At 45.6% G+C, this 12621-nt stretch overlaps 1 protein-coding gene across 6 annotated transcripts in view; it reads right to left on the reverse strand.

Moving 5' to 3' along the window:
• Nucleotides 1-12621, reverse strand: part of NHSL2 (NHS like 2) — a 521573-nt gene that overhangs the window by 58501 nt on the left and 450451 nt on the right. For all 6 annotated transcript variants that reach the window (XM_073639613.1, XM_073639616.1, XM_073639615.1 and 3 more), the window contains one exon: nucleotides 1103-1254. In XM_073639613.1, coding sequence (XP_073495714.1) covers nucleotides 1103-1254 — 152 coding nt within the window. The remainder of the gene's footprint in view (nucleotides 1-1102; nucleotides 1255-12621) is intronic.

Raw genomic sequence — 12621 nt, forward strand, 5'->3', positions numbered from 1 at the left:
GGCCGGAGATGGAGCCGGGGCCGGGACCAGCGCCAGGGCCGGGACCAGGGCTGGGACTGGGGCCGGGACCAGAGCCAGGGACAGAGCCGGGGCCGTTACAAGAGCCGGGGCAGAGCCGGGGCTGGGGACAGAGCCGGTACCAGATTCGGGGCCGGGACCAGAGCCGGGACCAGAACCAGGGCAAGAGCCAGGGCCGGGGCCAGAGTCAGGGCAGGGACCAATGCCGGGGCAGAGCAGAGGCCAGAGACAGGGCCGGGACCAGAGCCGGGGCTGGGGCCAGAGCCGGGAGCAGAGTCGGGGCCGGGACCAGAGCCGGGGCCGGGACCAGAACCAGGGCAAGAGCCAGGGCTGGGACCAGAGCCGGGGACGGAGACAGGGCTGGGAGCAGAGCCGGGGACAGAGACAGGGCCGGGACCAGAGCCGGGGCCGGAGACAGGGCCGGGACCAGGGCCGGGGCCGGAGACAGGGCAAGAGCCGGGGCAAGAGCCAGGGCCGGGACCAGAGCCGGGGCCGGGACCAGAGCCGGGGACAGAGCTGGGGCCGGGACCAGAGCCGGAACCAAAGCCAGGGTCAGAGCCAGGGCTAAAGCCAGGGCCGGGGCCAGAGACAGGGCCAGAGACGGGGCCAGGACCAGAGCCGGGGCCAGAGCCAGGACCAGAGCCGGGACCAGAGCCGGGACCAGAGCCGGGACCAGAGTCGGGGCTGGGACCAGATCCAGAGCCGGGACCAGAGCCGGAACCAGAGCAGGAGATTATCACTAGAGGACTAGTCAACCTGTTGTCAGGTGGTCATACATATCCATGAGCTCTGTATAACCCCGCCCCCACCACTGATTGGCAGCTTTCTGCCTATGCACAGTGTACACAGAAAGCAGCCAATCAGTGGTGTGGGCAGGGTTATACCAAACTCAGCAGTCAGAGAAAACTGTGATTTTATCAAAACTACAGCAGCCCAGTAACTGGCAGATCGCTAGAATAAGTGTCCCTGCCCCTACATCATGCAGCTCCAACATAGGGAAGGAAAACCTGCTTTGTTCCCTGTAACACTGCTTAACGTGATCGCACAGCCAATAGGCTATATGGAAACTATTTTGGCTACTTACCAGGTAGACAAACTCCAGCCGTCTGGGTGTACTTCTCGTGGGAGTGTCTGGCGGAAGTGTTGTAGATTGGGACAGAGCAGAGTAGCGGAAAGTCTGACCAGTAACCTTAGTATCTACATAACGGTCTTCAAATTCTTCTGCAAAACAATCCCCTGTAAGATAAGAGCAGCGATACAGATAATTATGGCCTAATACTGTGGGGTTAGTTACTCCGGTCAGTCTGTATTAGTCAGATCCTTCTCTGGGTGCAGCCGCCCGCAGAGCGGCGGGTATCGGCGTCATCAGATCACTCCCCTTTACAATATTGGGAGTTCTCTGCTTCACGCTGATGGCTGGTATCTCGCCTGTCCTACAATCTGTAAGAAGTGTCTTTTGTTTCAGTAAGGGGAGGCAATTGGGTAATTTGTGATAATAGGAACAGCCGGCTCACCCCTATAACTGAGATCCTCGGGGGGAGGCCACTCCTGCTAGACTCCAATAGAAAAAACTCCTCCAGCCGAAAATCCAGGGAACAAATAGAACTTTATTCCAGGGAGATTAAAAGATGAATGACAGCTTCAATTTCATCCAGCAAGGCAATAGAAATTTCTGATTTTAAGGCCCAGTCAGAAACTCATAGGAAATGTATATTACATTGCTGGGTGGAATTTAAGATGTCATTTATCTTTTAATCGCCCTGGAATAAAGATCTATTTTTTCCCTGGATTTTCAGCTGGAGCAGTTTTTTTCTATTGAATTTGGTACTTTGTCCCAATAGACATTGTTTATATATATTTATTAATAGTAATGGATTGGGTCTGGTCACTCTCCGTATATGCACTGCTTTTCCTTACTGAATAATAGTCATTTTACCAAAGTTATACAAGTCTCACAATACTCTTAACAATGAACAGGTCTCTGCTACAGCCATTACTGAAAAAATAAAAGTGAATATCAGAAAGAATTTACTTTATGGGATGTATAACAGCGAGCCATAGGTTTCCTGCTAACATAAGAGTGAACAAACAGAAATGCAGAGGGTCACCAACGCACTTAGGTAAAGAAAATCAGTGTAGAGGACTTCGAGAAACACTAAACCATGGCAAATATTATCACACTCAATTCTATATGTAATGGAAGAACTTTAGATATGTGGGATAAGGAGGCTCAATCTGTAGTCGCTTGGCAGCTCTAAAAATGGGTTTAGTGCTAGTCGCTCCTTTTACCAGGCCTCAGGGGTTGCTCAGGCCTTCACCCTTTAACCCCTGTTAAAGGATCTGGACATAAATAGGTAACCCTAGGGAGGGGCAACAGCATGGCCTGGAGGTTGCAGGCTGGCCAGAGTGGTCAGATCACTGGTCAGAACCAGAAGGCCAGACAAGGTATAAAATCAGAACACAGAAGAACAGTCAGTAAATGGGCCAAGGTCAGAGCAAGAAACTAACAGACAAAACAGGAGCTGAGAAGCAGAAGCAAAACCAGAGGAATAACTGCAGCCAGAGATGCAGATGTGTTATGTGCAGCATGAGACGGGGCATTATCATGCATGAAATGATCTCGATGGTCCAGATGGATGGAGTGGAGGATGGCTGGTTGATGGACTCCCCATGCAAACACGGCTACGGCACTAACAAGGAGGAGGTGGAGTAATGTTTTGGCGCTGGAATCCTGGGGAGAGAGATTGTCGGCCCTTTTAGGATCTCTGAAGGGGTAAAGATGAACTCCATAATGTATGTTGAGTTTCTCAAACAGCACTTCCTTCCATGGTTCAAGAAGAAGAACCGTGCATTCCGCAGCAAGATCATTTTCATGCATGATAATGCCCCGTCTCATGCTGCACATAACACATCTGCATCTCTGGCTGCTATGGGCATAAAAGTGGACAAACTTATGGTGTGGCACCCATGCTCCCCTGACCTCAACCCCATTGATAACCTCTGCAGCATCATCAAAAGGAGTGTCTATGATGGTGGGAGGCAGTTCACATCTAAGCAACAGCTCTGGGAGGGTATTCTGTCCTCATGGAAAACAATTGGAAGCAGAAACCATCCAAAACCTGACAAATTCAATGGACGAGAGAGTTCAGAAGCTCCTTTCGAACAAGGGGTCCTATGTGCAAATGTAACATCACCTAGAATAAAGTTTTGAGTTGAAAACTGTTTGATTTCAGTGTGTAATAACCTGCTAATGCTTATAATTTCAAAAATGACCATTTTTTTGTTCTTTATTAAAATGAAAAGGTTGAAAACTCTGCTGTGCATAATAATTTGGAACATGCATTTTGAGTGCAGTTTGAGTTTTTTATTTTTTAAAAAATATCCTGTTATCATAGACAGTTTGTACAAAAACCTTTCAATTGTACTCTAATAGTTATTTGACTGGAAAATTACAATGACTGCAATTCATATAGGTAATTTGGGAAAATCTGAGAAAATATTATTTGCATAATAATTTGGAACACAGTGTAAATCTGGCAACTCTAAGCAGTAAGCTGGGAGTTCTAGTAGGGTGTGGTGCTGTCCTATTGGTCAAAGCAGGGAACTGAGGACTCCTGATATCACACACACCCATACTGCCAGACTGGTGCCACCATCTACTCCATTAATAGCGCCTGATGACAGAAGCAGATGTCGCAATCTGACCTGCTTCTGGGAAGTCTTGTTGTGGTGGGAGATAATCACAGGGTAGTATTAAATTCCGATGGACTATTCTGGTTTTCTTGTCCCCTCTTTCAAATCGGATTTCATATACTGGACTGTCATCGGCTTTCCTCTTTACGACCACATACACCCTTCCCAGCACGAACAAAGTTTTCCTGGACCGCCTTTCTCACGTACATTCTTGACTAGCACCCGGCTTCCCGGTGCCAATTCTGCTCGCAACGCTCTTTGTACAGTTATAGGCATGTACCCCTTTTGACAGAGCACTCTTCCAGTCTTTCTTCTCGTCAGCTGTTAAAGTGCACAACTTCGACAATAATGTCCGGTTAAAATGTTCCACTTGTCCATTACCCTCTGGGTGATAGGGCGTTGTGTGGGATCTCTGAATTCTACAGTACTTTCCTAGCTTGGCAAAGAGCTGGTTCTCAAATTCTCTTCCTTGGTCATGGTGTAACCTCGTAGGGAACCCAAACCTCAAAGCAAAATCATTGAAGATCTTCTCTGCCGCTGTTCGACCCGATTTATTGGTGGTGGCATATCATAGAATCATAGAATCATAGAATGGTAGAGTTGGAAGGGACCTCCTGGGTCATCTGGTCCAACCCCCTGCTCAAAGCAGGATTCACTAGATCATCTCAGACAGATGTCTGTCCAGCCTCTGTTTGAAGACGTCCATTGAAGGGGAACTCACCACCTCTCGTGGCAGCCTGTTCCACTCATTAATCACCCTAACTGTCAAAAAGTTTTTTCTAATATCTAATCTGTGTCTCCTCCCATTTAGTTTCATCCCATTGCTTCTAGTCTTTCCTTGTGCAAATGAGAATAATGATGATCCTTCTACAATGTGACAGCCCTTGACATATTTGTAGACAGCTATTAAGTCTCCTCTCAGTCTTCTTTTTTGCAAGCTAAACATTCCCAAATCCTGCAACCGTTCCTCATAGGACATATGCTTGAGAAAATCGAGTGAAATGGTCAATCACCACCAAGATGGATTCTTTGTAACCACCCTTGCATGTCTCAAGATGTAAAAAGTCTATTGAAACCATCACAAACGGATACGTAGTTTGGATGTTGCCCATAGGTGCCCGGGTTGATGTGTTGGGACATTTATCTTTCAGACACCCACACTCCCTTATCACGTGCCTCTCAATTTCTCTCTGCATGTACGGTCAGAAGAAACGTTCACGGATCAAATTTGTTGTCCTTTCCACTCCCAGGTGTCCCATGTTTTCATGGAGTTCTTTGAAGACCAACCTACGGAATATTCTGGGTAGTACCAACTGCCGGTTTTGTCCTCCTTTACGATACAGGATGCCGTCTTCACTGAGGTAGAGCTTCGTCCATTCTTAATTAAAACAGATACTGCTGGTGACTCATTGTCTCCCTTCCGTTTACTTGGAAACCGATTTTGGTCCACATAAAGTAGTATTCTACCAATTATCTGATCTTCCCGTTTGCTCTACGGATTTTCCCTTTTGGTAGTTGTTGAATAGATGGCGGGTGATCTTTTTCTCTTGCTTTTATGGTGGTTTCCACCGTCAATGGACACCACAATTGTGTGTCTTCCTCCTGATAAGCTTGTACTGCTTGGGTAGAGCTCTCAATTGCTTCCAAACTGACGAACATTTTTGCATGAACTCCTCAGGCTCTAGTGGGATTCTTGACAATCCATCAGCATCCGCATTGCATTTTCCTGGCCTGTACTTCATGCTGAAATTGAAGTCAGCAAGTTCAGCGACCCATCTCTGACCCGTTGCATTCAGTTTGGCTGTAGTAAGGACATAGGTCAAATGGTTGTTGTCAGTGTATACCTCAAACTCTTTGCTGTAGTAGAGATAATCTCTAAATCGTTCACAGATAGCCCATTTCAATTCCAGGAACTCCAGTTTTCCAGAATGTAGATGGTAATTCTTCTTGGCGTCTGTCAACGTTCTAGAACCGTAACCGATGACTCTCATTTTTCCATCTTGATGCTGATACAGGACAGCTCCCAGTCCAACTTGAGAAGCGTCACAATGAAGAACAAATGGTAAGTTGAAATCAGGATATCCCAAGATGGGTGGTTTTACCAGGTAGTCTACTAGTTCTTCCAATACCTCCTGGTGGTCTGCTGTCCCGAGGATGGGCTGTTGAGACGAAACGACGTTGTTTCTTTTAAGTCCGGTCCTATCCGCGTTCTTCTTTTTCTCCATGGGTGTTGTTGACTCTGTCGTCCCCCCCAAGAGGAGGTATAATGGGAGAAGTTCCGAACGTAAGTAAGACAGTAGGAGAGGAATCCTAATATCTGCCTCAACTCCCCGACGGTAGAGGGCCGCTTGTCTTTTAAGGCCAGTACCGGAGCGATTTCTGCTGGGTCCATGATATATCCTTCTCCGGACACAATTTTCCCTAGAAATCGGACTTGCCTTTTGAACAGTTCACACTTCTTTGGGGTCAACTTAACTCCGTGTTGTTGATACCATTGTAATACGGTCCTCACGTGTTTAACATTCTCCCGGAAGGTTTTGCTGTGTACCACATTGTCATCCAGGTACGGCTGGCAGATATCGTCCCTCAATCCTTCTAAACATGTCTCCATGCTCCTCTGGAATTCTGCTGGAGCTGAACTGAGCCCAAACGGTATGCAAATCTACTCATGTAATCCCCACGGTGTGATGAATGCTGTTAAGGGTCTACTGGACTCTTCGTCAAACCCTTGGTGGTATGCCTTACCCTGATCGAGGACAGAGAACCAGGTGCTTCTTGATAGGCTATCTAGCATAATTTGGATCTTTGGTATCGGGTGTCGATCAGGTACTGACTTTCAGTTTAGTTCCCAGTAATCACAACAGAGTCTCAACGTATTGTCCTTCATCCTAACACAGACAATAGGAGAAGAATACTAAAGACGACTTCGACTTTTGGACCCAACCTCTTGATGAGATCTTGTAAATATTCTTTCACTTTATGATGTAATGGTTTTGGCACAGAAATGTAACTTCTGGTTACTGGGGTCGTGTCTTTGAAATTGATTTTCAAATGCAAAGATGGGATACAGCCTATATCAGAGTCATCTTTGGAGAACGCATGACACTCTTCTCTCAGCATCAGTTTTGCTACCGCTAGATATTCAGTGTTCCAGGGGTACTGGGGTATCCCAGGACCCCGAGGTGGGTTGCCAATTTCCTCTCCTGGGCAACTCCTGTTCCTTGGTGGGGAGACTGAATTCACTGTAGACCCCTGGGCTGGTCTCACACTGGCTGGATATACCGTTTTAACAGTTTTGATGTGACCTAACACAATCTTTGAATCCAGTCTAATTTCGTGTTTCGTAGTATTCATCACCGGTACTGTCACTCGAGCAAACACACCAGTAACTATCGTAAGCACAGTCTCACCTTGAACTAGGCCTTCTGGAAGTTCTGAGGAGTCTTTTGGCACGAACAGTATTTTCTGGACTTTTCTTCTCGGTTCTACCTGGACTCCACACCTCACCCCTACCATTTGGTTTGCAGGGATGATGGCTGGGTGCAAGCCTACCTTGACTTCTTTTAGGTCCATTGTATTCTGTGCTTTCTTTACTCTATGAATAACGTTTTCTGCCACGGCGTTGAGTATGGCGAGCAATGTGGAGATTGCATCCACCCCCAACGCCCCTGTCTTGTGTTTCGTGATGACCTCACTGATTACATTATAACCAAGGATAGGATCCTCTGCCACGTTCTGATCACTGATCACGAGAAAAGGTACCAATAGCTCAATGGTGTTGCTGGTCTTCATGGCCCTGAGTTGGAAAGTCACTTCCACCCAGCCTATGAAAGGGATTTCGGTCTGGTTGACGGTTTTGCCGTGGAGTTCCACTGGTCCCAAGAGTTCTTTTAGTGACCGAAGGCAAGTGTGCGGCAGGTAGTGCCTTCTCCATTCTTCATTTAAAAGTCTCGCTTGGGCTCCTGTGTCCCACAGTACTTTTACTAGAAGTCCATCTTGCTGGCACTGTATAAAGCACCTTTCACTGATTAGGCTGATGAGGCTATCTTTACTGACTGAGGAATCCTCCTCGCAGGAGTACATCATTTGACCTCCGCACTGGGCATTAAGTAACTGATGCCCCTGTCTCCCTTGCAGCTGTTGTAGACGGGAACACACTTGGGGATAGTACTGACGCAGCCGTTTTACCTCACGTGCCGTTCTGGGGTTTGGTGAGATTTGGATTTGCTTCTGGGGCCTCTTCTGTGTCGCGGTTACCAGTTGCCCCACACTGATAACCTCCTGTGTTTTAACCCAAACGACCGTGACCCTTGGCATTTCTTGGCATAATGTCCTTCCTCACCACATCTTAGACAGTGGACACACACCGTACTCTGATTTGATGATTGGCACGCTTCACAAGCCGGGTATCTTCTGTTTTGGAACCCACTCCTGGGTCTGAGGGATACCGGTGCTGGCCTGGAACGAATCAACTTTTTCACCTCAATCAACTCGGCTCGCAGTTCTCCTATTACTTCCTCCCAGTCAGCGCTGGGGGTCCTCTCTTTTGTTGGAGATTTAAGGTTCCCTCTCGGAGGTGGCACTGGAGGGTCTCTATGATGATCTTCGGACTGGCCACTGGGGGTCTCCAACTTCAGCTGACTCATCTTGGTGATTTTAGGAGAAGATCCTTTCTTTAACTTCTGTACGCTCTGACTCTAAACTAGCGGCCTCATTCATTTTTTCAATTAGGACTTCGTCTAAAATGCCAGGATCTTCTAGGTACTGCTTCAGCTGCAACTTGATATCTTTGCTGATTAATCCCATTCCCAATGATCTCAAGAACTTCTTCTAGCATCAAACTTCTCTTCCGCTTTTACATCTCTGGATGCAAACAACAGTCTATCCTTCAGTTCAATTGCTCTGAACAAGAAATTTTGTGGTGATTCATTACTTTTCTGTGAGAGGTTAATGAGTCAGTAGAACAATTCTGAAGTATTCTCTTCTTTATAGTGCCCTTTTAATATCATCTTCAGCTGTGGCAAGATCAATTGACTTTTCATTTCTAGCATACTATGGAGGTTCAGTCCTGGGCTGATCGCTTTCACCACCCCCTCAACGATCTCATCTGGCTGGTAGCCTTTCTGTAAGCCTGCATTGATCTGGTGCAACAAGTTCCTATAAGACAGTCTCTCTTTCTGTTCACACTCTCCAATCTGTCCCAGGATCTTGAATTCTTTCCTTATGGTGATTTGTTGTGTTAGAGAGGACTGTCTCCCTGATTCATCTAACCCAAGCAGGTTAAAGGTCCTATCTGAATCTATCAGAGGTTTTGGTGCAGGGCTGTTGTTAGGGCTTTGAATGGTTCTTTCAATACCTGTAGTTCAGTCTGTGGACGGAGATTCCCGCTTTTGGTAATTGATGAAACTATGTTAGCTCCTGGAGGAACGTCCCCATGACATCTGCAGCTTCTTTCTCCCCCAGCTCATCCATTTTTGCATTAATGTTAGCTAACAGTTGCCTGCGGTTGTGTGCTTTGGAAATCTGTTCTACGGACATCTTTATATGTTCTGTTACTGTTCTCAATTCTTCACAGGTTAACTGAAGAAGCAGCTCACTAATTCTGTCCATTTGTATTTCCACATCCATTGCTGCTAGTGAGTTTTTCTTTAGGGCTGGTCCCCTTTAACTGGTGTAGCAGAGTTGAGTTGAGGTGCTGTGCTGCTGTGTTTTTCCTGACGCTTTTCCTCTTCTCCCTCTACATGCTAATTCCCCCTCAGGACTCCCCGTATGGGTCACCAATGTTACACGCACGCCGCTAGGTTCAGATAGGGGCGGGACAGGTTACATGAATTCTTTGGAATCCTGGGGGAACCGTTACTCAGGGCGACCATAGACCATGTGCTGCAACTTCTCTCAGGCACACAGGGGTATTGACCCACAGGCACAGACACATAGGTTGTTTCACTTGCTGACCAGACACACTTGACAAGAGTCCTCATAAATGGTAGAACAGTAGCATTTAATAAGAAGCCGCACAGCCAGTGCAAGTTAAGCCTTATGAGCAAGAGGCTCCAGTGACAAACAGTACAGCTTCCTTAGCAGCACAGCAGTTCACAGTCTTCCCAGTAGTATAGGACAGCACAGTGAGATGGAGGAGGGGAGAGGGTTTTGCTGAGGGAGATGATCTCTGTGACACCATTTCTTCCAGTCCTTATTTTTCTGCCTGACAATACTCTGCGCTGCTAGTTCAGGAAATCTACCTGACCTGTGCTTAGCTTCACTCCTGACTTGAATCCTTTTCACTTGCAGGGGCACTTCTGTGAGATACAGAACACACACACCACCTTTCTCTTCAGCTCTAGCAAGACAGTAAACAATCCCCCTGGGGCTCTGCTAAAATACTCCCCTTCTCCTGTGACTGTGTTAAACCCTCTAGTTGCTGGATGGTTCTGGAGCACAACACTTCCTGTCTCCTGTGCTTGTGTTACTTTTAATAGTTGCTGAATGCTTTTAAAGCAACAGCCCTACTTCTGCATGCCACATATACCCCTTTTTTCACATGTAAAACGCCATGAAATAAATGACACTATAATAATAAATAATAATAATTATTTTGTATGTTTGTCACACTTACACTACCATTCAAAAGTTTGGGGTCATTTAGAAATTTCATTATTTTTGAAAGAAAAGCACATTTTTTTCAATGAAGCCAACATTAAATGAATCATAAATACACTCTACACATTGTTAATGTGGTAAATGACTATTCTATCTGCAAATGTCTTGTTTTTATTGCAATATCTACATAGGTGTATAGAGGCCCATTTCCAGCAACCACCACTCCAGTGTTTTAATGGTACATTGTGTTTGCTAACTGTGTAAGAAGCTAATGGATGTTTAGAAAACCCTTGCACAAGTATGTTAGCCCAGCTGAAAACGGTTTGACTGATTTGAGAAGCTACAAAATTGACCTTCCTTTGAGCTGGTTGAGAATCTGGAGCATTACATTTGTTTGTTCTATGAAAGTCTCAAAATGGCCAGAAAAAGAGAACTTTCATGTGAAACTCGACAGTCTATTCTTGTTCATAGAAATTAAGGCTATTCCATGCGAGAAATTGCCAAGAAACTGAAGATTTCCTACAACGGTGTGTACTACTGTACTCCCTTCAGAGGAGAGCACAAACAGGCTCTAACCAGAGAATTGGGAGCCCCGCTGCACAACTGAGCAACAAGACAAGGACATTAGATTCTCTAGTTTGAGAAATCGACGCCTCACAGCTCCTCAACTGGCAGCTTCAATAAATAGTACACGCAAAACGCCAGTGTCAACGTCTACAGTGAAGAGGCGACTCCGGGATGCTGGCCTTCAGGGCAAAGTGGCAAAAAAAAGCCATATCTGAGACTGGCTAATAAAAGGAAAAGATTAATATGGGCGAAAGAACACAGACATTGGACATAGGAAGATTGGAAAAAAGTTTTATGGACAGACGAATCAAAGTTTGAGGTGTTTGGATCACACAGAAGAACATTTGTGAGACGCAAAACAACTGAAAAGATGCTAGAAGAGTGCCTGACGCCATCTGTCAAGCATGGTGGAGGTAATGTGATGGTCTGGGGTTGCTTTGGTGCTGGTAAAGTGGGAGATTTGTACAAGGTAAATGGGATTTTGAATAAGGAAGGCTATCACTCCATTTTGCAACGCCATGCCATACCCTGTGGATAGCGCTTGATTGGAGCCAATTTCATCCTACAACAGGACAATGACCCAAAGCACACCTCCAAATTATACATGAACTATTTAGGGAAGAAGCAGGCAGCTGGTATTCTATCTGTAATGGAGTGGCCAGCGCAGTCACCAGATCTCAACCCCATTGAGCTGTTGTGGGAGCAGCTTGATCGTATGGTACACAAAAAGTGCCCATCAAGCCAATCCAACTTGTGGAGGGGCTTCAGGAAGCTTGGGGGGAAATTTCTCAAGATTACCTCAGCAAAATAACAGCTAGAATGCCAAAGATCTGTAATGCTGGAATTGCTGCAAAGGAGCATTCTGTGACGAAAGCAAAGTTTGAAGGAGAAAATTATTCTTTCAAATAAAAAACATTATTTCTAACCTTGTCAATGTCTGGACTATATTTTTTAATCATTTTTCAACTCATTTGATAAATAAAAGTATGAGTTTTCATGGAAAACACAAAATTGTCCGGGTGACCCCAAACTTTTGAACGGTAGTGTAAATGTTTCAGATCACAAAACACATTTAAATATTAGACAAAGATAACACAAGTAAATACAAAGAGCAGTTTTTAAATGAAGGTCTTTAATATTAAGGGAAATAAAAATCCAAACCTACAGGGCCCTGTGTGAAAAGGTGATTGCCCTCATCCCATCTTAAAACATAAATTAACTGTGGTTTATCACATCTTTGGGAAGCGGAGTTCAATTTCCCGAGCCACACACAGGCCTGATTACTGCCACACCTGTTTTCAATCAAGAAATCACTTAAATAGGACCTGCATGACAAAGTGAAGTAGACCAAAAGATACTCAAAAGCTAGACATCATACTGCGATCCAAACAAATTCAGCAACAAATGAGAAAGAAAGTAATTGATATCTATCAGTCTGGAAAAGGTTATAAAGCCATTTCTAAAGCTTAGGGACTCCAACGAACCACAGTGAGAGCCATTATCCACAACTGGCGAAAACACAGAACAGCGGTGAACATTCCCAGGAGTGGCCAGCCGACCAAAATTACCCCAAGAGCCCAGTGATGACTCATCCAAGAGGTGACAAAAGACCCCAAAACAACATCCAAAGAACTGCAGACCTCACTTGCCTCAGTTAAGGTCAATGTTCATGACTCCACCATAAGAATGAGACTGGGCAAAACTGGCATGCATGGCAGAGTTCCAAGATGAAAATCACTGCTA

Source organism: Phyllobates terribilis, unplaced genomic scaffold (genome assembly GCF_046119375.1).
Source record: "Phyllobates terribilis strain yellow unplaced genomic scaffold, ASM4611937v1 Scaffold_7__3_contigs__length_470593459, whole genome shotgun sequence".
NCBI classification, from domain to species: domain Eukaryota; kingdom Metazoa; phylum Chordata; class Amphibia; order Anura; family Dendrobatidae; genus Phyllobates; species Phyllobates terribilis.